Source organism: Podarcis tiliguerta (assembly GCF_965153285.1).
Source record: "Podarcis tiliguerta genome assembly, chromosome: 9".
In the NCBI taxonomy this organism is placed as follows: Eukaryota; Metazoa; Chordata; class Lepidosauria; order Squamata; family Lacertidae; genus Podarcis; species Podarcis tiliguerta.
Genome location: NC_139542.1, coordinates 30797837 through 30822083, shown reverse-complemented (window position 1 = coordinate 30822083; position 24247 = coordinate 30797837). Strand labels below are relative to the sequence as shown.

The following is a 24247-nucleotide window of genomic DNA, read 5'->3' as shown; positions in this document are numbered from 1 at the left end:
CGTCATATGCGGACCCGTCTCCTCCTCCTCCTCCGTTTTCTTCTACTCCTCTTGGGTTTTCTGCTTCTTTTCCTGTCCGTCGGTCGTTATGGTAATCGGCGGCGTTGAGGTGGCGAGTTAACCAGGTGTCTCGCGCCGGTCTCTTACGGGGGAGGCGGGGAGGCCTGTGATTGGTCCAGAAAGGGGGATTAGGCGAGGCGGGGAGCAGCTGCGGCTTCACGCGCACGGCGGGGTTCCAACCGTCAGTCCCGGTCCGTGTGTGGGAAGAGACTGAGAGAGGGTCGCGTGTTCCGCCCCCGCATTTCTTCCAAGAGAGCAATGTGACGCGCAACAGGCGACCTCGTCTGAAAAGAAACGTGTGTATTACATACACTTGTCGGCGGGTGTGGGGAGGCATTTTTCTTCAGTTAACGCTTCCTCTTAACTTAATAATTTCTCCTATGGGTTTATGCCAGAATAAACCTTCCAGCCTAGTCATATATCTCGCTGGCATAATCCATGTCTACTTTAGAGATCCTTTCAGACGGGGTTTTTCATTGCAATAAGCTCTTTTGCACAATAATGGTGCATTTAGAGGTGGGTTTGTTCTGTTTTAGTATTAGTGGTTCTGAAATGCTTTCCCCCAATGTTTCCACATAATTGCTGTTGGGAGAGACTATAACACAACAAAAGCGGGATAAAAAAAAGCCCCTTGCTCCATAACGTTTGTTGTAACTTTTTGCTGATAACCCATAACTTTCTATACAACTTATGTACCAGTTGGAAATGAAGCAGTACGACAACCCCAAAACTTTTGCAGGGACAAATGGTTGTGGATTTTTGTGTGTGAATAGTGTTGAATGAAGGACGGTGTATGACCGTTCTGATTGCATCATGGACACAAATAATCATGAACGTGCAATAAAAAGCATGTGTTGAAGGACTGTTCTTATTTTTATCTTTTTAAACTTTATAATGACACACTGATGAGCTGCTGTAGGCTGGGTGAGTTTTATATTTGATATCCATGGGACCATGGGCATAGCCAAGAATTTTGTAAGGGAAGGAAGGCCTTTTGTTAGGGAAGGCAGAACCTCAGTTTGCTATACATTTTTATTCATTTGGGGGGGGGGGAGCTGCCCCCCCGCCCGCCCGCCCACTGCACCCATGCATGGGACTATAGCTTTGAAAAGTGAGTTTCCATTATGATGTTTGATAGAGCATTTTTCTTTCAGAATTATTTCCACATGCCCTATCTTTCTGTAAATAGGACACTTGTAGATTCTGAGGAGAATTCAGTTAGAAACTAAAGTTAGAAATGAATGGAAGTAAATTACTGTAGGTTTTGCTGCTTACATTTATCTGACTTTTACAGGTTTTGTATTTGCCTTGATGAGAGGGAGTTCATTTGGTCAGAAACTTTACTGTGCAACCTTCCAGGTTAAAATATGGAAGGAGCAACTGATTTTCCAAGAATTCAAAGTAAGTTCTGCATGAGAGTTCATTCAGATCTATACTGTTAGTTGATGTATTTCATGGAAAAGCTTAAACAGAAGTTTTATTTTTATATAAAAAAAGTGGGGGCCAATAATAGCTTAGGTGTTCTTCTGGACCTGTTGCTCTATATGAAGGTGCAGATAACAGCAAAGACCACAAGTGCCTGTTACCTGCTTTTGCTGGAATTCTGTGCACTCCTATCTGGAGAGAGCAGACCTGGTGTCTGTTATTTTAACAGGTATTCTGTCCAAATTAGACTATTGTAATAGTGTCTACATAGGGCTGTCTATAAAGACAGTTTGGAAACTCCAGTTATTTGTTTGCTAGCAGGAGTTATACAACTCAAATTATACCAACCCTTTTACCACTTGCATTGCTTACCAGTTTGTTTCTGGGCTTAGTTAAAGGTGCTGGTTTTGCCCTTTAAGGCCTACATTGTTTTGGACTAGGTTATCTGAAGTATCACCTACTGGCACGAACTTGCCAATGTCTTAAGATCAGCCTCAGAGTCAGGTTTATGGTCCTTGAGGAAATACCACTAGCCACCAGAGACTGACAATTTTATGTGGTGCCCCACATCTGTGGAATTTCCTTCTCAGATAATTTTGTCAGGCCCCTATTTGATTGTTTTTCAATGAACTCTAAATATGTTTCACTTAGCTTTTCCTGAGTTACTTGTTACGTTTGTCTTTCTGGTTGAATTCCCCTCAGTGGGAGTGATGTATTTAATTTTAAGTTGTGTCTTCTATTTGATTGTAATTATTTTTATCAATGGTTGGAAAGTGCTTTCTGAACTCATTGTCCTTTAAGAGGATCTATCTATCTCACTTAGGCTGTAATTCAAACCTCCTTTGCACCACCTGAGGGTTTGGATTGGGCAAAAGTATTTGTCTGTCCAGACTTGTTGGCCACTGCTCATGGAGCACAGTCAGTAGAACCCCCTGACTGGTCCAGTGTCCTGTTCTCGCAGTGGTCAACGAAATTCCTATTGGAAACCTTCAAGAAGGACTTGGGTGCAATAGCATTTTCCCAACTTGTCATCCCATCCCCATACAGAGGCATACTGTCTCAAACTGTGGAGGTAGAACATATCCATCGTGGTTAGTAGCTATAGCCTTATTCTCCATAAAATTCTCTAATCCTGTTTTAAAACTTTCAAAGTTAGTGTCTGATTTTACATCTTGTGGGAGTGAGTTCCATGGTTTAACTTTGTGCTGAGTAAAGTACTTTCTGTTCAGACTCTTCCAACATTGAGTTTCATTGGACAACACCCCCCCCCCCTTCTAGTAGCATGCATGGGATTGTGAGAATTTCTATTACATTTTTCTTATGCTTTGTAAGTCTTTTCACTCTTTCAAGTTCATGTTCATTTCCGTCAAATGAAACAGTAATAATGTATATAAAACAGAAATATGAAAGAGGCAAAATGTTACTTCAACATCAAGATAAACATTCCTCCTTTTATAGAGCAAACACAGTGGCTGTTTCATAAAGACTAGCACTGTAGATCTGGTGAATACGCTGCATATGACAGCTTAATCAAATTGGTGCTGGAATATTAGCATCACAAAGTGAAACACTAAGCATTTGTTTTCAGGGAGTTTCAAAGGTGCTCTTGTTACATCATTGAAAAAGCTGTGATACTTCTGTTCTGTTTAAATTTCATTTATCTAACATGCTCAGAAAATGTTAATAGCCACCACTGGGAGCCAGGTGTTAACATATGAAAACACATTTATTCTTGGTCTACTGCAGCTTCTTAATATAGTTGCCTACTAGTGTTTTGCAATTCCAAAGCATGCCTAATCAACTCAATACTGACAGCCAATGAATGGGTTACATTAAATAAAAACTGTTTGTTTTCACTGCCATCCATTACTACATCACTTTAACTTCTTCCCCTGCATAACTCTTGCCCCAGACATTCCTTTAAAAATTTCAACTTGGCAAATCTAGAAAGATACCATTTTCAGACCCAAAGGAGCATCTACCTTTACTGTAATGTTAGGTTCCATATATTTTATATTTTTATGTAATGCTCCCTGGCATGTTTGGGAGAGGCAGTAAATAAATGAATACAGTTTTACTGTAATTCTGAATTGACAAATACCTGACAAAATGTTCCCCAAAACGATAACTCTAATCTCAGTGACGTATCAATTACACCCTTAAGTGAGAGCTAACTAAGGCAGGAGAATGATAATATTCAGATTTTGGGAATACATCTGGAGCCAGTATTGCTCCTTAAGGGTTTGGATACTGCTGTTGCCAGATGTGCTTTTACTCAGCTTCAGCTAGTGCAGCAAATGCAGTCTTCCCAGAATAAGACAGTTCTTGTCACTGCTGCACATGCTTTGGCTACATTATTGTTGAATTATTGAAATCCCCTCAGTGTGGAGCTGCTTCCAAAGCATGTTTGGATGCTGCAGCCAGTCAAGAATACTGCTGTCAGTAAATCTGGGGATGTTATTCAGTATTACTCAATCTCCATTTTCTTCCAATATGTTGGTGCAGATAATGACCTTGAGAGCCATAAATGCATTGGCCTAGGGTAGAACTCCTTGCTAAGATCTTGCCTGCTTGTTAAGATCATCTAGAGAGTCTCTGCTCTGCCGCCCACCTGTATCAGAAGACTAAATTGATGGTTTTCCTACAGTAACACCTGGGTTCTAGGGCACCCTTCCCCAGGTGGCACTGCTGGATGTATAGCCTTTTGAAAAACTGTTAAAACTGTCCTCCTTAAAAGTTTTATATGTTTTATAAATGACTTAGAAGGCACCAGTCTAACAGGAAAGGAGCATATATGTGTTGAAATGAATTAAACATGTAAAAATATTGTTATTTAAATGACTGAATTAATATCACATGAAGGATAATGTACAAGAGTCAGCATACATCAAAATCTACTTCCAAGATAATCAGTAGAACCCCAGTTTAAGAAAAGTCCAACCAATTTGAAATCTGTCAAGTGAAGTCTTATTTTAGGTAAATTGGTAGCAAAGATGAATAAGGTGACTCCAAACAATGTTTTACTATCTACTTAGATTTTGGGTGGTGGAATTCAACAAACATGTTGGTAAATAAAATTTGGTGAACAAAACTACTTACCGTGCAAGCCAATGCATTATTAGTTGGAAGTGGTCCACTGTGTTCTATGAAACGTACTCTCAAATAAGTATGTATGGATTGCAATAAACTTTTCTTTGTTGGATTCGTGTCTAAAGGTTTTTTGAAAAAGTGCATTCTTTTATAACAATAAAGGAAAGGGAATTCACAGTGAAAAGTGATTAAAACTGTGATCTATAAACTAAATTGCATTTTAAGTTATATGTTGTCAAAATAAATGTCTTTATAAGGCAAGGTCAGGAAGCAAATGTATTAGGAGAGAATATTTCTAGTTGAGCTTCATAACGTAAACTATCAGTTCTGCAAATTAAGGGATTCATTTGTTTCAGATCAAAGGCTAAATGATGTGCCCCAGCAACTTCAGACAGAGAATCTAACAAGAACTACCTTTGAACAGGTAAATTTATTTCCTGGTTGTTTACATTGCAGTAAGTCACCAAAATGATGCACTGTAGAAAGAGGTTGGAAAGGTTACTATTTTTTAGACCTCTCTACAAATCCAAATTTTCATATATTATTGCATATATTATTGACACTATAGCATGGAGGAGCTTAAAAGTTTGTTTGTAGTTAGAAGCTACCCAGGTTTTTTTATTTAGGAACTTTTTATACCAGATGTTTTCAACCTTTTTGAGCACACCGCTCCCTTGACCAACTACCTTCTTTCTGCAGCACCCCTGTGGGGTTCCCTTGCCTGCAGAACTGGCAGCCTCTCACCTGTTTTCGAACATACTCCCTTGTGGAGTGTTCATTCAGCCTCCTTTCCTCTCCCCTCTCCTTGGGAGTCCTCTGGGCAACCAATGCTGCCTCTCCTGGCCTCTGAGCTGCCACCCCCTGCCCCAAAGAGACATGCTTCCTCACAGTGCCCCACAGGAGTCTGGGAAGAGGATGCCCCCAACCTTAGTGACCCAACTGAGACTGGCCAAAGTTGAATGAGGCCAGCACCTTACCTTGGGAGTCAGCAGTGGGTGCTGCCGGGCCTGCATGGTGGAAAGGCTCTTCTTCAGCACCAGGCACTCAGCTCCCAGACAGGCATTGCACACAGCAAGCACAAGAAAGGTACCTGCCTGCCTGCCTGCCTGCCTGCTGCCTGCGCTCTCACTTGTCTTCCCATTCCCAACAGCAAGGGCTGGCAGACTGGCTATTTGGGCTCCATTGTCCACTTGGTTGCTTGCTTACTCTGAGGCTGCCTTTACTTCTGGCACCCGGCACCCCCTGGCCAACCCCAGAGGCACTATTTGCCTGTATAGCATGTAGCCAGACATGCTGCAACAAACAGTCATTCAAGACACTTGGAGGCAGAGATGTGAGAGGGGATCCGAGGAGGAAGGGAAAGAATGAGGGATGGAGGCCAGGGTTGCCCACGGCACCCCTGACCATCATTGAAGGCACTCCAGGGTGCTGTGCCACACTGGTTGAAATCCACTCTTTTATACAGTACTAATTTTTAGAATATTGCCCATAAATACATATCTTCAGAATTGTAGATTAAAATAACAGAATCCATACAATAGACATGAATGGGCTTTGGATTCATACACTTGCTCATCTTAGCCTTTTATCCCCCTCATCCACTCTGATTCCTTCCTTATTGTCTTAGTTGGACCAAACCATACCTTGTCATGATCTCTGAATTGTAGTTTCTCTGTTGTTGTGCAAGCCTCCTTTAATGACTTTTATTCATAAAGGTAGCTTATAAATATTTTATGTAATACAAAATTGCTGTATGACTTTATTTATGAACTGCCTAGAGATGGTGTTTTGCCTTGTGAAGTAGTGAGTGTGTATATACATGTGTGTATTATAATACATATTATATTATATCATATTTCTAAAATCTAAAAGGCCTTTTTGTAATTGTTTTGAGGTTGACTAGGGAAATACTGAAAAGTAAGACCTTTTAATAACCGTATATTGATCTGATGCTACTACAAATTTAAAAGCTTTACTGATGCTTCCAGGTTATAACTTTATAGATCAACAATAATTGCTAATCCACAGTTTTTTAAAAAATAAAACAGAAATTCATAGTACAACAAGAGGCTGGTTCTCACTTATAGTGAGAGGTGTGCCACAGATTTGTAATACTATAGAAACTAATATGTTTACATGGGCTTAGATGAGAACATTTCACCCTGTTCTAGTTTCTAATCAAAAGGTGGTATGTGAATCATCATTTGGAGCGGTATTAGTCATTTTAGATGGAGACTTTCTTTCTGCTGTGGAAAAAGATTGTGTTTATCTCCAGAAGAACTGAAATTACACATGTCATTCTAATGTAAAAGCAGAATATGGAATTAAATATCAGTGCACATGGAATAGATTAAATATGCTTCACTTTTTAAATATATGTGGTAATATGTAACAGTATTAAAAGGAAATAGTTTCATTTCAGAAGAATTCCTTAGAAGGTAACAATGAAATGGAGCCTCAACTGATGAATCAAAGGTAAAGGGTTTTTTTGTGTGTTATAATTAAATTAATTAAAGTACTACCGTGTTTCGAATGTGGTTTGATTATTTGATTTGTTTTCTGTCAGCCACTTTTTAAATGTTATTTTCAAGCTTGGAAATACAGAATAAAAAAGGAAACAATAATGTATTTTTTTTCTTTCTCAGTTTGATCTGTGTTTGAAAGGAAGTCTCTGTGTATACTGATAGTGCTCTATGTAGCTTTACCTTTTTAAAAACAACAACAACACTGTGTTATGCCTCATTAATATTTGGTGCTGACCCATTTTAGCATTGTTTCAAAAGATGAAAAAATGGTATATAGAATGAGAGAATTTTTGGATGCCAGGATCCAGGTTTGGGGCAAGTACTCTTTGGTGAGAGAAGCCCAGCAGAGATTTAAAGTCACAAAATATGCAGCAAAGTAAAGCATGGAAATTTAGGCTGTTAGACCTTGTGAATTCCTTCCAAAGTTCCCCTCTTCCCCCAGCATAGGAAAAGGCCACATGTTTGGTAAGTTAAAAAAATGCTTACAAACCCTCCAAATGTCAGGTTCATGTGCTTTTCAATAAATCTGTCAGAAAAGTTGCAGAAGCAGTAAAACATGGCTTCGTTATTGTGGTGAAAGTCCTAAATTAATGGTTTGAAGCTCAAGAGTGGCTTTGCGCTTATCTGATTGACTAGGGTACAAGAGCAGGCTTTATTAGCTTCCTTCCAAGGTTAGCTTCCTCTAGCTAAACCTGGCAGGATAGCATATGGTATTAACCCATTTGTGACTTAAGCATGCTGGTTATAACCACAATATCAAGAAGCAAGTCCGGTTGAACTTGGTGAAATATACTCATGAATAAACATGTTTAGGAGCATGCTGTGCAACTTTAAGTTAATTGGCTTTCCTTGATGGTAGTGATGCCATTAGCTGTGTTTGGAGAACCCATGGCTCTTAAACAGGGTCAAAATACCACAAGTGTCTCATGCCTTAGGAATTACAATGTGGGAAACCATAGCAAGTCTGAGTATCCAAGCTCTTGGATAGGCACTAGACCAGTCCTTTCACTCTTCCTATATCTATTTGCACAATTGTGTGCATGTTGCATGGAATTTTCACTGGATATAAATTTTTCTAAGGTTACCATTTTGGATGGAGTAGAGCTTCCACTGAAAGGCAGGCCATCCCTTTATGAAAATAGATTTTTCTTTACACCAAACAAGGCGCAGTGTGATTCATCCCCCTCTATTGGCAAGCACTTTGCAGAGGAAATGGGAAGGATTGTGTTGTGTATCAAGCCACAGATCCTTTAAACTAATTGAATGCTCAGTCAGTGTTACCAATGTCTTTATTTTGTATATTTTTACTTCCACGTTAGACTGTCTCCTCTAGCTGTTGATTATGATGGACATCTGAAGGAAATGAATGAACAGCTGAGGTACTGTCAGGTAAGAATCATACACACTAGTGTGCAAATGTTTTCCTGTTGCTCTTCACACAAGATTATTAAGATCAAATTTTAAGACATAATAGCATGTGCAGTTGAAATCTACTCGGAGTAGACCGTTGAATAGTGAATAAATTTGAGTATGTCTGTCATTGAATACCCATTATGAATAATATTGTCAATACTAAAAACAGTTTTTGTTCTAAGTTATAAAATGTTATAATTCTTTTTTTCCTGTAGCTGAACTAGCAAAAAGTATTTTATATTCCGTTTTGTCACTGATGTTTGTGTATCTACATGGTGTGTGTGAGATTTAATTTTAGTGTGTCTAATCTAACAGTTTTGTGACACCTATTCAAAAATGAATGCTTACTGTTATTTATTGCTTTTTTTTAGGTGCAGATGAGGGAATTGCGACTAAAACTTGAACAAGTTACCAAGGAAAATGAAAGGTCGATGCACTGAGTGGCGTGATTTTTGTTGTTATTTATTTTTAGATTTCTATACTGTCCTTCATCCAAAGATCACAGGGCAGTTTACAATATATAGACACAAAAATACATAACATAGTAGCAAACAAAAACAGTAACCCCTCCACAGTTTAAAAGGCCATAGATTGTTTAATCAGCCAGAGGCCCGGCATAAGAGAAATGTGGTGTAAAAAGATACGTACCGAGGGTGCCAGGCGAGCCTGCCTGGGGAGAGCATTCCACAAGTGGGAAGTTACTGTGTCGCTCAGATTTTGAGCGCAGGGTCCAGGTTGGGGAGCGCAGGGTCCAGGTTGGGGAGAAGCAGTCCTTGAGGCACTGCAGTCCTGAGCCTTTTACGGCTTTATGGGTCAAAATCAGCACTTTGCATTGAGTCTGGAAACTAATAGGCAGCCAGTGCGGTCAGGCCAGTATAAGCGTTGTATATATGTCTTGTCCTGATGAGCAATCTGGCCACTGAATTCTGCACCAGCTGAAGCTTCCAAACAATCTTCAGAGGCAGCCCTGTGTATAATGCATTGCAGTAATCTCACCTAGAGATTACAAGAGCATAGATAACAGAAGTTAGATAACTATCCCTGTCCAGATGGGGTGCAACTGGACCACCAGCTGCACCGTGCCTATGAGGGGAGCGTGGTGGTGACTCTGGACGTTAGCCAGGCCCTTCATGTGAGTCATCCCAGCTGTGGTGGGATGGCCCTCCTCATGGGGCAGGAGCAGGCAGGCTTAATGCCTCGACCAGTGCCTAGCAGCTGACTTAGATCTACTTACTTTAATCAAACTTGCTCTCAATTAAGTGTGTATAGGATTACAATCCGAACACTCCTCTCCTCTTTTTGCCATCAATGTTTCTTCCTACCCTGATTTCATGCTGCAAGATGCATTTTCAGAGTGAGCATTACTATTGCTAGCATCATTTTCAACCACCAAGTATTTAGCAATACTTAAATGCAAGCAAAATATTATATGGATATTATTAGTATATTTCTAACCCTGGTCACATATCTATAATACTGGTCATACACAACTGTTTACTCTTTTCTTTTATAACAAAAATATATGCGTGTCAGAGATTTACCTAGGGGACCTGGAGTACTTGATGTATGTTAACTTAGTGACATTTATTTATTATTAAAGTTGTATCCCGCCCTTCCTCTCAAAGTATCCCAGGCCTCCACATTTTCAAGTAACAATTCCATGCTGAATTTTAGGTGCAGTGTACTTTCTTTTTCTGTAGGAATCAGTCTTTTTTCCCATTCTTGTCCCTACAGCAACAACAGAGAGCCTGGTTTTGGGAGGCCCTAAGAGCCCAGTATTGTCTTGATGAAAGATCAGATCTGGCAAGGGAAGGGGAAAGGGTCTCATTTTTTGAAGTAGAGACATCCCTAAAGGACAGACCAAGAACAAAGAGAGACATCTCTGGGAAGATACTTCATTTCTTCACAATGTTGAATTCCTCCCTCTATTTTCCACAATAAACTTATATTGTGTCTTATGGCTATAGGATGTGTTTCTAACATCCTCTTTGCAGAATTTTTCACAGCAGCAGCCACTTGTCTTCAGCTTGTCAGTTTCTTCATTGCACAGCAAGAACTATTAAATTCCTCAGAAAATTCCTGCTGTTCACATGGAACACTTTGGTGCTGTGCCAGGGTATGGTCATAAGGGAACTACAGATACCGCTCTTAGTGTTTGTTTCTCTTGTGTATATCCTGTAGAAAGATTTCAGTGTGCTTATAGCTTTCAGAATAATTCAATACATTGTTATAAACTTGAGAAGTGTTTATTTTCCAGCTGATGGTTCATTTCCATCAAATTGGCTTTGATTACTATTTTAAAATAAATTGCTTGTCTATATATTTGTAACCTAGATTGCATGAAGAATTGAAAGAGGCTGTTGAAAAGCAGTTGGAGGCTCTACAAGCTGGTCCTACCTCAGGGGATGGTACATTCATGGATGAAAATATAATAAGAAACCTTCAAGACCAGTTACAACTAGCAAATAAAGTGAGTGGATTCAAACATCTAGACTGCCTTGGTTCCTTGACTCTTTTGTATGTAGTTTTAAAGCATATTTCCTCAGAATTTGCCCTTCCCCTTCTTTTACTTTGTTTTTATTTTTGGTGAAGGTAGCATGCGCTTCTCAAAGTAAAATTTTGTCAGGATTTTTAAGCTTGCTTTTAATTTCAGGATTTTATCTTATTGGTAATCTGTGAACCTCTAAGGTCTGTTGAAGATGATATAATAAGTTCTGATGTATTGAATGAAGTGTTGGATTAGGACCTGCGGAACCAGGGATCAAATCCCGTGAAGCTTACTGGGTGACCTTGGGGCAGTCGCTCACTCTCAGCCTAACCCACTTCAGTGTTGTTATGAGGGTAAAATGGGAAAGAATAGAACTGTGTATACCACCTTGAACCCCTTGGAAGAAAGGTGGGAATTAATTAATCTTCACATTTGAATTTCATTTTTGGTGGCTAGGTTGCAATTGAATAGAATTGCCTACTGTTTAAATATATAGCATATAGGAAACATGTAAGTAATAAGTACCATCGCTTTGGGAGGCAAGTGGGAATATATTGCTGTATGTGCATAATGCAGAGTGGCTTTGTAGAAAAATAACAATCTCTGCTTTCAGTTTTTTGAAGCAGAAACAAAGTTTCTCATATACTATATTTGCTTTTATTTTTGTAGGAAAAGGAACATGCAGTAGAACTTTGGCAGACAGTATCACAGGAGTTGGAGCGACTTCAGCAGATATATCATTCACACATGACAGAAGCACAGATTCATATTGCTGAAAGTCAAAAACAAAAAGTAATCCAGTTTATTGTAATAGTTATGTATTAAAATTTGATTAAAACTTCAGTCCTCTTTTATGGTGGGGGTGAGACTCCGTGGTCTTGCTCTGCCACAACCAAAGCCATACCGGGTCCTTCTGGCCGGGATGGGAAGCGGGGAGATAGAATTTTGTTCTCTTTGTCCCAGTGGGAGGGACATGCCAGCTATGTGGCTGGTGTAAATTCAGACTCAATCCATTAACATGTCAGGAAACTAGGAGGCTTTGGGTCCTTTTTCATGGTCTGTCCCCATCATGTCCATCCCATGTAACATCCTGTCTCAGACCATTGAGTGAATGGGGCATCTATTCCAGCAGACTTTTCTGTCAGGATTTGGGGGGCATAAGTGCTGTCCTGAGGGCAGAGCTTCTGTCCTTTGGTAAAGCAGCTCTTTAATTGTTTCCATAAGCTCTTCATCTGGTATATAACTGACTTTTGGATTGCTTTTGTAAAAGCAAAAACATGATTGTTTCTCGTTTCCTTGAGATTTCAGAGATTGTCTTCAGAATGTGACATCGGTGAATTCTGAAGGTCTAAAAACTATAAGGCATATTAGAAAAGGAGCACACTTACTATGGCTTCAAAGCTCCTTATTTTGAAACCCATCTATGGATTTTCAGGGGTTAATTGCAGGGTTACCTCCCTTTAACTTACACAGCTTTTATACATAGGACCCATTACTACCACACACACACACGTGCAACTATTGGTTCTGGTGCAAATACCTCACATCTGGTTGCAGAATGTTCAACCACAGCTTGGCATTGACTGAGTACTTTGTGTGTACATTTTTCCATTTCTTTCACACACACAAAACAATAGGGACTGAAATACACCATTATTGCTTTTTCTGCTGCTGTGTATTTCTTTTGAAATATCTGGCTAACCGTCAAAGAGAGAATTCTGGACGACAGCCAGTGGTAATGTATACAATATAGTAATAGTACTTAAATGTTTAAAATGTTAAGCTTGAGCATTTATTTTTATGTTGATGATAAATTCTTTAGATTATAATTACATGCTCTGCATCTTCTTTTTAGGATCAATTGACAAGCTTTCAGCAACTAACAAAGCAACTGCATTTCAACAACGAAAAAACAGAGTCAGTAAGTGAAACACTGAACATTATAATAACATCTTGAAACTGTTGTAGCCTATCTCATATGAATGTCCATTAAAAAGGGGGAAATATATAAAACAAATGCAAATAGCTCCAAAGCAGATTCTAGGCACTTCTTATCTGTGTATATTATAAACCCTACCTTATTTTTTAACGACTATGCCATATTTTCTACTTCATTTTTAATCTGTTTTAATTTATTTGTTGGCTAACATAATTGGCCCTTGCTGGAAAATTAGGTCAAATTTGCGTCACCATGAAGAAGCAAGCATCTGTCTGTGAAACCACATTTATTTGCTTTTATTCCCTAGAGTTTATTATTATCATTCAAAATAATGATTTACAATTTTCTGTTTCCTCTACTTTTCTTCTTCACTTTTTGTGTCAACTCTGTTAGAGGGTAGTGAAAATGATTAGTGGTTGTAAAAGAGAGCATGAACACTGCATAGGGTACAAAGTTGTTTTATATATGATATGAAAACGGTGTACGATGTAAGTTGACAATACAATAAAAAAGGCAAATGATATAAATAGCTACATTTAAGAGAGAATTAAGAGGTTTAAATGGAAGGTGGAGAACTTGTGAAGAAGATAGTCAAGTTGGGAAATTATGAAAGACTTAAACATTTTAGAGTCAACTGTAAGCAAAGAGCAATTTTTTGAAAAGCAAATTCTTACTTCTTGAGGTACATATGTGTAACCAGAACTTTTAAAACTTTCTGCTACAGGTCTTGGAGTCAAAGAAAAATATATCCACCATACTTTGTTTACTGATTATTATTATTTTTTGTTTTTTGGAATGTATTAAAAGACTTTTCCATTCTTGTAGCTTAATCAGGTATTTAAGAAGACTGTAACAGAACAGAATGTAGAACTGGACCAGCTACGCAAGCAACAGAGGTATAATGAGAGTTCTGAAACTTACTTTTATTTCATGAGCCCTAGTAGCTTGTTCTACCTTGTTCATTAAACCCATCTAACATCACAGAAACAGCAACTATGTGACAGTGGTTCATATCCAGAGGTGACTTTTGAATGAGCAAAAAGTTTTTGTGCAGTGAAAATGTCATTAATTCTAGTCCACTGCTCTCCATGTACTGCACATCCCTTCTTGTCCCTAACTCTTTTGAGGGGTTGCAGTGGGGAATCTGAAAATAAAGACCTTGCCTGGTAATAGTGAAAGTGCTTTCTGCTCATGCGATCACATATTCTAAGTACCATTCCACTATGGTTACACTGTAGTGGTTGTGTGTATTTTTGATTCTTAATCAACTGGACTTCTCTGCTACCCTTCCCCTCTGCACGGAGGTGGGACCAATTCGGATGGTACGCCCCCGCCAGTTAATGGATCTAAATAGCTTCCAGAGAGTGGTAGGGGATGCTTTATCCCATGTTGATGGCCTTTCAGCTTATTTGCTGGTGGCCCGCAAACCAGGGCTATTGACTGTCTGGCTCCAAAGCGCCGTCTCCAGTTGCATGGAGCCTGGACAGCCCTGTGGTTTTTTTAAGAGCTGAGGGTGAGGAAACAATCGCTGAAACGGCTAGAGCGCCGGTGGCAGAAAACTCATTCTGAATCAGCAAAAATCATGTCCACTTCTCTTACATTAGCATGTACCTTTCCTGAACCAAAAGCCATTTGATGAGCAGAATGGCAGCACTGGATTTTGCACAACGGGGTTATTACCTTTTTTTGCGTCACCATGAAGAAGCAAGTAAATACTTGCATAAATAATTGATGGCCACAGCCTTAGGGGCTTCTTTTTGTATAAGTAGCAGTGGATGAGAGTGAATAAATATTTTAAATATTTTAATGTACAGTGGTACCTCAGGTTACAGACGCTTCAGGTTACAGATTTCACTAACCCAGAAAGAGTATCTCAGGTTAAGAACTTTGCTTCAGGATGAGAACAGAAATTGTGTGGTGGTGGTGCAGCGGCAGCGGGAGGCTCCATTAGCTAAAGTGGTACCTCAGGTTAAGAACAGTTTCAGGTTAAGAATGGACCTCCAGAACGAATTAAGTTCGTACCTGAGGTATCACTGTAATGGTTCTGTCCATGCAACAGAACTAAGCACAGAAACATGGCAGTTTACTGCATATCAGATTAAAGTTTTTAGCTATAAGTGGAAGTGTAGCTATGTAAGCAAACCTAGTAGATTGGTTGAGTGGATGTTTTCCCTATTGCTGCATTGCTGTGTCCTGCTATTCTGTGCTGCTGTTTCCCCGCTCATATTTCTGTTTTTCGTGATTTTTTTTAATGATTTTTTTTTAACCTGCCCTGGGACCATTTGGTGAGGGATCTCTTCTGAGGAAAATACATACCTACATACCAGATTCTATTAAGGCCTGTGGAGATATGAAGATGCTTGCCTAATATCAATGGGCAGGAAGTTCCAGAGAGTAGGTGCTTCTACACTAAAATATCAGTTCTATACAAGTGAGGAATACTTTTAAAAGTGCCAGTTCCACAGATCAAAGGAGTCAATGGGTATATATGGATAAGATGATACTTGAAGTAAGCTGGTCTAGAGCTGCTAATAGGAACGCCATAAATTTGGCCCAGTAATGAATCAGCAGCTAGCCCAAGTCTTGAAAGCCACAAAGATTGTATCTAAAGCCTCCAACAGAGAAGCAGGAACACGGCTGCAGTACCATTCTCTTGCTCTTAGAAAAGGGTGTTTATCAGGATGACCAAGATTGGCTTAGGCTCAGGGTTGGGCCTGAACGCAGAGTAAAATATGTAGAGAAAATATTTTAATTATTCAGGTGTGAACAATAAAAGCCACAGATTGCAGTAGCACCTGCAGTAGCACATGGAAACTTCTACAGTGGTGCCCCGCAAGACGAATGCCTCGCAAGACGGAAAACCCGCAAGACGAAAGGGTTTTCCGTTTGCAGAGGCGCTTCGCAAGACGAATTTCCCTATGGGCTTGCTTCGCAAGACGAAAATTGACGAAAATTTTCGGGGGGGGGTTTCGCTCCAAAACCCCTTTTTCTGAATCGCTAAGCTGCTAAAAGCATTTTAGCAGCAAAACTGCTAATCCCTTAAGCCTTGAAAAGCCGTTTTTAGCCCTTAAAATGTCAATAGCGCTAATCCGTCAATGGGCTTGCTTCGCAAGACGAAAAAACCGCAAGACGAAAAGACTCGCGGAAGGGATTCTTTTAGTCTTGCGAGGCACCACTGTACTTCACTTTGTAATTCCCTGTACAGTTTTGTTAGAGCGTGTGTCCTATTTCATATAGAGATGGTGTTATTGCTGAAAAGTGCTTCACAGAAGTTTCATAAGAAAATAAGAAGGGCCCTGTTGGATCAGATCAAAGCTTTATCTGGTTTATTTGGCCCATTTCTCACAGTGACCAGTCAGATGGTTTTTGGAAGCCCACAAGCAGGACTTGGAGGGCAGTAGTTATTTTTTGCTGTTCCCCAATGACCCTTAAAAGGCATAAGATTTTTGGTCCTTGGGTGGTATACAGCTCTTATGACTAGCTTTCACTGATAGATTTATCCTTCATCAATTTGTCTAATCCCCTTGTAAAGCCATCAGAGTTGGTGGCCACATTTGTGAAAGTGAATGCCATAGTTTGAGTACGTTCTGTGCACTGCAGCTGTTATAACGTGTATGGGCTCAGTATCTGAAAAATCTCCATACACATACCATGTTATCTTTGGATCCATGTTGCTTTCATTGAGACACTGAGGTCACCTCCTTTCAGACAGTTTGGCACCCACATAGAGACCTGGCTGATGAAAGCAGTTTTAGCAGTAATCTTGCCACTGATTCACAGATAAAGCAGATGGAGGAGATACAAAATAGACAAACATGCATTTTTATTGGTCCAATGTAAATGTTTTCAGTATGGGAAAATATTGTTTGATTATACAATTTAGTTAAGATGAAACAAGTAATTGCAATTAGTAACTCTAATCTGCTTTTTTACAATAAAGTAAAAAAATTAAGTGTTTATTTTTACGTGTAGACAATCCAAGTTGGACTTGAGAACAGCAGCTGCTAAGGTTGATGAAATGACCAGACTGATTGAGAATCTTCAGGCCCAGGTAGATAGAAAGGTATGTCATGCTACTTCTGATTTCAAACACAAGGCATTAATCAGACTTTGGTTGGTTGGCTCCTGTTTTTAAAAAAATTCAAGCGAAGCTCTGATAATAATTTCTGAATGACTTCTGTGGCTTCCAGGAAGAAGAGGTGCTTGCTGCTCAGGAAAGAGAGGAAGCATCAGACAAACGCTTGCATCAGTTGCAATCTAGTGTAAAAGAACTGGAGAAAAGGTAGAACATTAATTGATATAAGGAGTGTGTGTTTGTTTGATTCTCTGGCACCATAAGGAGGAGCATTGAGAAATTCAAATTCTTTGTTGCTGTTGTTGCTTAAGCCATTACAGATATGTTCTTTCATCGAATATAGCTTATTAGACTTATAACTAGGCTTGTTACTAACTGTACTTTTCTATGTATTGGATATAAAAGTACACTTCCATTGGTGTCTTCTTCTCACAGAAGGGTTGTTTACTCCTTTCCTAACCAGTGCCTTCTGGTGTTCTGGACTTCAATTTCCATCATCCCTCACTGATGACTTGGGCTGATAGGAGGTGTAGTCCAAAACAACTGGGAGGCCACAAAATTGAGGAAGGCTGTGTGTGAGTATTAAAGTAGGTAATATAAAACTACATCCAAAGATATTCTTGCAAAAGTTTGGGAACTGCTGTAGAACATGCTTCTTAACATGCATGGGCACCTGTGATTATTTTCCTTCCATTTCTTGGTGGCAAGTGTATTTTTGAACATTGCCTCTGAAGTTAATCTCTGTTTCTACTTGATGTGTTAAAGAGAGGTATTGGAAAGGTTTAAGCTATATTGCAAAAGCTATAGATCCAATCCAAAATTCATGCATACCTGCCAACCAGATTGCTGGTTCTGTTGAATTTGACAGAAACTCACTACCAGTTGCTAAAGGAGAAGATGGCATTGCTCCAGTCCATACTGAAAGAGGCAATCAATGTTACATCCTGATCCAATCTAGAAAGTTCACTATGCATGCACCCCTGGTTGCTAAATGCAAGATTTTATACCAGGCATTGTCTTTTTGCATGCACTGATTGTATCCACAAAGCAATCCACATGCTAAATTTTAATTTTAAATCTGATGCTTGTCACTGTAGGGGAGTGTTAAGCTGGTGTTGTGGATGTGTTTCTAGGCACATGGAAATAAGTTGAATTTAAATCAAGAGAATAGTTTTTAATCCTAGAGCAACATAATACAGATCTTGGGAGGTCAATTTTAATAGTTTCTTAGAGCTTTGTCCTTCATTTTTTGTTGTTGCCATCTCTTAGCTGGCTCCATCATACAAGTTGACAAATAGCTTTTTCCATTTGAATGTGTGAAAAGGGTTTATGTGCTGAGAATTACTGTCAATAAAAGCAAAATGATCTTAATAAGTGCATCTCCATGTATAGGCTTGGGTGCTCAGGAGTGGGACCAATTTATACCAGGCACTGCGTGTTAGGTTTGGAATATCCTCCATTTAGAATTGAGTAGTATGCTTATTAGTGAGTTGGTGGAACTCCTGAATAAAGTCTTTCTTACGTTATATATAAGACACCACAGAAAGCTTGGTGTTAAGTATTAATTCAGGTAACCTTCCAAACCACCAGAAAAGAACCTCTAGGCCATAGTTTGGAGGATTATTTTAAATGAGTTCAAATTAACAAATGATTGTATGTGATCAGTGAGCAAACCAGAATACAAAACCACAACAGGGATGTGCATCAAAATGTTGTAATTTGGAGTACTCCCATTTCCAGGATACTCTGTTCTATTCTCTCTCCCATCCTAAGTTTCTGGATTCCCTGCCCCATCTCCCAAGTCAGTCAGAATTCTGTGGCCACTAAAGGTAAAGGACCCCTGGATGGTTAAGTCCAGTCAAAAGCGACTATGGGGTGCAACACTCATCTTGCTTTCAGACCAAGGGAGCCAGTGTTTGTCCACAGACAGCTTTCTTCGACTTGTTGATCCTTTGAAAGAATTATCAAGGGCAGTTTCACATGGTGTTATAGCAGTAGTTAAGGTTGCACAGATGTACATACCCGTCATGAGATCTGAATTTGAAAGAGCTTGTCACTTTGCCAGGAAAAATTGTTGAACTTCTGAAAACTAACCTTCAGAATCACTTCAAGATAGTGAAATGTGGGAAATGAAAATTCATATAACCTTGTCCTCTCTAGATTACAAGAGCTGACAATTGAATGTAGTTTCAATCCTAGATTTAGCTTCAATCAGTTAAGTGGTCCTTGTTCTGATATGCAGGCTTTGTGTAGCTGCCGAAGATTTAAAAGAGCTAAAAACAGAAAAAACAAACCTAGAAAAACAAATCCAAGAGCTGACTGTGAAGTGCACTGTTCTAGAAAGGGAGAAGAATGATGCTATGGAAGAGGCTTGTAAGAACATCCAACTCTTAGAAGAAGCTAATCTGCAAAAGAGTCAGGTAAACAAAGCACCAAGGGACCAATTCTCCTTATCTGAATATTCACTCTGGTTCTTTTTCTGAAATAGCTGGAATAATCCAGAACATGAGTGAGAGGTTACAATTTTGACAGCCTGTTCAAAAAGGGGCCTTCTTAAAGCCACCTCATACATTCAATTATGTCTGAATAATGTAAGTATTTCTGACCAGTAGTCACACACTTTAAGCATTATAATGCAAATTGTGTCTTGTGTAATACTATCATGCACTTTCAGGAAAAGCGACTTCCACCAGACACAGTACGCATTTCAGAAGTGCCTGAATTCTCTTAGAACAATGCTGTTACTTGAACATTGAATAAAACTTGGGATGTTTCATTGGGCCTCCCATTTTAGGGATCATCCTTTGGGTCATGTATTTTAAGCCTGTGACATCACATAGTTAGCATTTTAAAAATTTGAATCTTAGGGCATATATGTTTGCCAGTAAGGCAGTTCAGGTAGCATAATCTGTATAAAGCTAGTGTAAATTTTTCTGTCACTTCTGAACCATCTTGCTAGTATGATGTACAGTAGTAAATAGAACTCTAAAGTGTAGCACTTTGTCTAGAGACAAACAACTTTTAAAATAGAGTGTGTAATACTCTTTTTTAAAAAATAGATTTTTTAAAGTCCATTTCATTTTGGGAGGGAAACCAATTTCTTATAACTTTGAAGTACTATACTTGTATTTTGACAATAAAAACTAAACATAATGTTCTCTGACATGGAAAAGGGGGATGATCCAGTCTGTCCTCTGCATGCAAGAGGAAGGCTACCAGAAGAAGGGAGCTGTCAGTGGGAGAATTATGCACAAAGAAAGGGCATGGAGGACAAGGGGGAAATGTGATGAAGAACTGGATCATATACATATTGCTATTGTGCTCCACCAATGGAAGGAAGGACTTTTAGATTGGATCTCTCAGCTGTGGGAATGTTAAAATGAAAGGTCTCTTGAGAATGCAGTTGTTTAAACTCAGAAGAAGGTTGGTTGAGAAACAGATACTGTATCTAGATTCTAGATTCTGGTAGGTAGCTGTGTTGGTCTGACGCAGTTGAAATAAATAAAAAAATTGTCCAGTAGCACCTTAGAGACCAACTATGTTCTGCACATGAAAGCTTATACCCAGAACATATTTAGTTGCTCTCTAAGCTGCTACTGGACAATTTTTTAAGATGTCTACATGTTCTTGTCTCTTGATTGGTTCAGCATTAGTTTTGGCTTGTGATCATAAGTTTAATTAGCCTGAAAATTCAGGTATGCCAAATTTAATTTTTCTTACTATCTAAGTGTATGTGGAACTCTCTCTTTGTGTTGTCACTATATGAGAAATCCAAAAGTTAGCTCATGGTGTAAAAAATCCATAGTATACAGTTAACTTAGGAGTGACGCACAAGTAGAAATATGAAATATACTAAAATTCATTGGAAAAGTGCATTTTAGAGTTCATTAATTTTCTGTTCACTAGAACACCATGGTCTTGTAACTGTTTGATTTTTTGAATTGTTACCTGGTTGTCCTCAACAGGGAATACACTTAGTTTTTTAAGGACTATTCATTTCATTTCCCATTTAGGCAATGATATGTGCAAAACAAAAAGAAGAGGAGATTGAAAATATGAAGGAAGCATTTTCTCATCTGCTTCAAGATGCTGCTTCAAGTACTAGAAAGGAAGTGAGTTGTTGTGCTTAAAACTTTATTTATTGGAGAAAACATTTATAGAAAGTCTTCCATATAAAACAGCAATTTACGGGAAGAATTTATTTAATTAATTAAATTAAATTTATATACCATCCTTCATCTGAGGATCACTTAGCATTTTTAAAAAATACATAGCATAGCAACAAACAAAACAATAACCCTCCCCAAAAGAGTAATCAATACAATAAAACAACAAAAGACAAACAATAAAATGCTAAAATACAAAAATACTAAGATGTCCAGAATTTCAAACAAACCCAGTACTCAAAATCAGTGCTCAGACATACCCCCACAAATTGGTGTGTTCTAACCAAACAGTGGAACACCAATACTCCAGGTGGCTGCCTGCAGTAGTCTCTAGGGGAATGTTGTTACACGTCATAGGGGCAAGTGCAGAGAATTTTCCTTGAGTTGGCAGTAAATAGGTGGGAGTGTGCAAAAGGAGATTTGCTCTCAAATAGAATGGACCTAAGCTGTTCAGGGCCTATCTTGCATGTTAATTGTGATATATTTTATCCTCTCTGGATGTTTTATTAACTGTATTGTTCTAGCTTGTTTATTTGTATTTATGTTATTGTAATCAGGCCAGGAATCAGTTGACAAGATGAGCAAGCAGCAATTTAATTAAATTTAATTCCTCTTGTTTATTCTAATGGTGCATTGTATGACTTGAAAAACTAACCATTGCATACTAAACAATACATATATATATATTTTAAAAGGTAGAAAATGAAAAGAAAAGGTGCAATATTCAGATATCCCGATTAGCAGAAGAAATTGATGCACTCCAGAAGGTATGTCTTAGGTTGTACTGGAATTGCTTCTTCTTTGTCTTTAAACTTTTTTTGGGGAAACGTAAATTGTATCATGAATTCAATCTTTCTGCTGTGTCACATACATTGGGAGAAGGAAAATTCTAAAAGTAAAATTCAGCCACAGTTGTGCATAGCATATGTCCCATGGATTTCATCAATAGTGATGGGAAAGAAGCTCAGATCCCACTGAAATAAATTAAGCTTAAAAGTGCTTTTGTTTTTGACTGGATTGCTGTCAAATTATTATTAAAATGAAGCATCAGAGTCTTCATTAAAAAAAATTCAGCAATGGCTGTTGCTGGGTGGTAGTAGTTGATCACCATTTATGCTTTTGTTTCTGAATCTGACTAAATGGTGAAGAACTTTTATCTTTTTCAAAATGCTAGAACAAGTCTTAAAGTCTCAACAATATTTGAGGATTTTGGTGTATTCTTATCAAAGTACTACATATGTGAACATTTTATTTTGTTATCAAGATTTCATGCATTTCTCTTTATTAACATGGTAGTAAAGATTTTTGAGGAAAAAGCTAAAAATGAAGGTTCTCTCTGCTCATCAGAGCTTCTACTTGTGCTTTTGAGGAGGTTCAGCAGAAGATGAAAAAGATAAAAAGAGTGTTGTTTGTGGTGGGGGCAGGGAAACTGTATCTGTACTTGGATGCAAGGTCATGTTAAAATATAGGTGTCTCCCTGACTGGGGATTCTGAGGTAAACAGGGATTAGGAGTTCAACAGGGGAACACGACAGAAAGAGTCATTTAAGGGATAAAAAGAAATAAAGGAGTGAGGGAAAATGCTTAATTCTCCCTTTGCCCCCATCCTCCCTCCAACTTTGCAATTTTTTGTGGAATATCCCCCCCCCCATCCCTTTCAATTTTTTTGTTCTAGCATTGTATTTTTATTGTGCTTATTTTCTTACCTACTTACTACATTAGTATGACACCTGTTAAGAAAGTATTCTCTAGATTGCTTCTAGTAACCAAAAAAGACTACCAACAACCATAAAAAAATTAAGCCAGCAGGAAAAGATGATACCATTATAATAAAAACTTACAACAGCAGTTCTCACATATTTTAAAGTGTTCCAGAATATCATAGAGGTACATGCTCACTAGACTTCTTCAGTCTGTGGAAGTGGCTGTGGAACTTCAGTCTGTGGAATATGGCACTTTTACAGTGCCATATAACATTCTTTCCACACTTGCAAGGAATTAATCCTTTGGCATGGCAACACCTGCACTTTGGAACTCCCTGCCCATTGATATTATACAGACACCTTTGCTGTACTGTTTTCAGCATCCGCTAACATGTAGAATGCTTTTGTTTAGTGTTAGTCAGCTATGCCCTCCTCCACATTTCCTGATTTCATTCTCCCACCTAGTTTTTAGGGTTTTCCTTTCCACCTTTAACCAGCATTAAATGGCCACTTAGTCTGCCCATTCTTCATTTGGGCTGGTTTGAGGTTCCTTTCCCCCTTAGGACTTTTTTTCTAACTATTTTTTTGTCGTTTCAAGTTTGCGCAGCCCTGTTGATACCTCACAGTTGTGTAGGGATGACATCATTTTCACTGCATAGGCAACTGCACTTACCTCTCAGAAGTTTGGGTATAAAAGGAGTGGTGGTTATTAATGGTCAAAGTTTCAGATGAAGAGCAATGGAAACGAAGGAAGCATTTTAAAGTTGCATATATACAATAGACAATGTAGCTTACTCTTTCAATCTACAAATATAAGAAATGCAAAAAAATAAACTTTTCATAATTTGTGAAAGCAGTCTTGTGCACCTGTCATTCTTCTCTGCAAGGGGTTATATGCAAGTATGTTATATGACATACTTATATTTTAAAAAGGGAAATCAATGAGGATGTCAAAATACTACACTGTGATTGTGGTTCTGAACTCTTCCTTCCTCTTTTGGAAGCAATGATACATTGTGAGTTCCAATCATGACTTTCTGAGTGTGTGTTAGAGAAAACAAATTCATGTGTATAATCAGTTATATGACAAGCTACTTGCATGTTAATTTGCTACAAGTGCTATAAATATTTCAAAAAACTATTGTCCCAACAGAACAACCTGATTAAGATTAAACTACTAGTATATATATGTGACTTGTTTTATAGGTAGAGAAAATGCAAGACAGAGAAGACTTAAAGGAAGCTTAAAATGAGTGATGTTTGTGCTTACTCCACATACCAGGTGCTAGATGACTCAACCCTGGCATTGTTTGCCAAGTAGAGTTACACTTGTATATGGTTTGCTCCTTTTTCTCCCTAATGCT

The 24247-nt window shown here is 38.6% G+C and overlaps 1 protein-coding gene across 8 annotated transcripts in view; it reads left to right on the top strand.

Moving 5' to 3' along the window:
* The first annotated feature begins 10 nt into the window (after positions 1 to 10).
* SCLT1 (sodium channel and clathrin linker 1) overlaps positions 11 to 24247 on the top strand; it is a 40752-nt gene continuing 16515 nt past the window's right edge. The window contains exons 1-15 of one of the 8 annotated variants that reach the window (XM_083457320.1): positions 11 to 125; positions 1355 to 1461; positions 4932 to 4999; positions 6998 to 7050; positions 8420 to 8489; positions 8885 to 8940; positions 10848 to 10983; positions 11671 to 11793; positions 12857 to 12922; positions 13766 to 13836; positions 16913 to 17003; positions 17131 to 17222; positions 19258 to 19435; positions 21029 to 21127; positions 21877 to 21948. In XM_083457320.1, coding sequence (XP_083313446.1) covers positions 1428 to 1461; positions 4932 to 4999; positions 6998 to 7050; positions 8420 to 8489; positions 8885 to 8940; positions 10848 to 10983; positions 11671 to 11793; positions 12857 to 12922; positions 13766 to 13836; positions 16913 to 17003; positions 17131 to 17222; positions 19258 to 19435; positions 21029 to 21127; positions 21877 to 21948 — 1209 coding nt within the window. In that variant the 5' untranslated portion in view covers positions 11 to 125; positions 1355 to 1427. Of the gene's footprint in view, positions 357 to 1354; positions 1462 to 4931; positions 5000 to 6986; positions 7051 to 8419; positions 8490 to 8884; positions 8941 to 10847; positions 10984 to 11670; positions 11794 to 12856; positions 12923 to 13765; positions 13837 to 16912; positions 17004 to 17130; positions 17223 to 19257; positions 19436 to 21028; positions 21128 to 21876; positions 21949 to 24247 lie in introns of those variants that run through there. The other 7 variants (XM_083457321.1, XM_083457319.1, XM_083457323.1 and 4 more) reach the window with 7 other exon arrangements.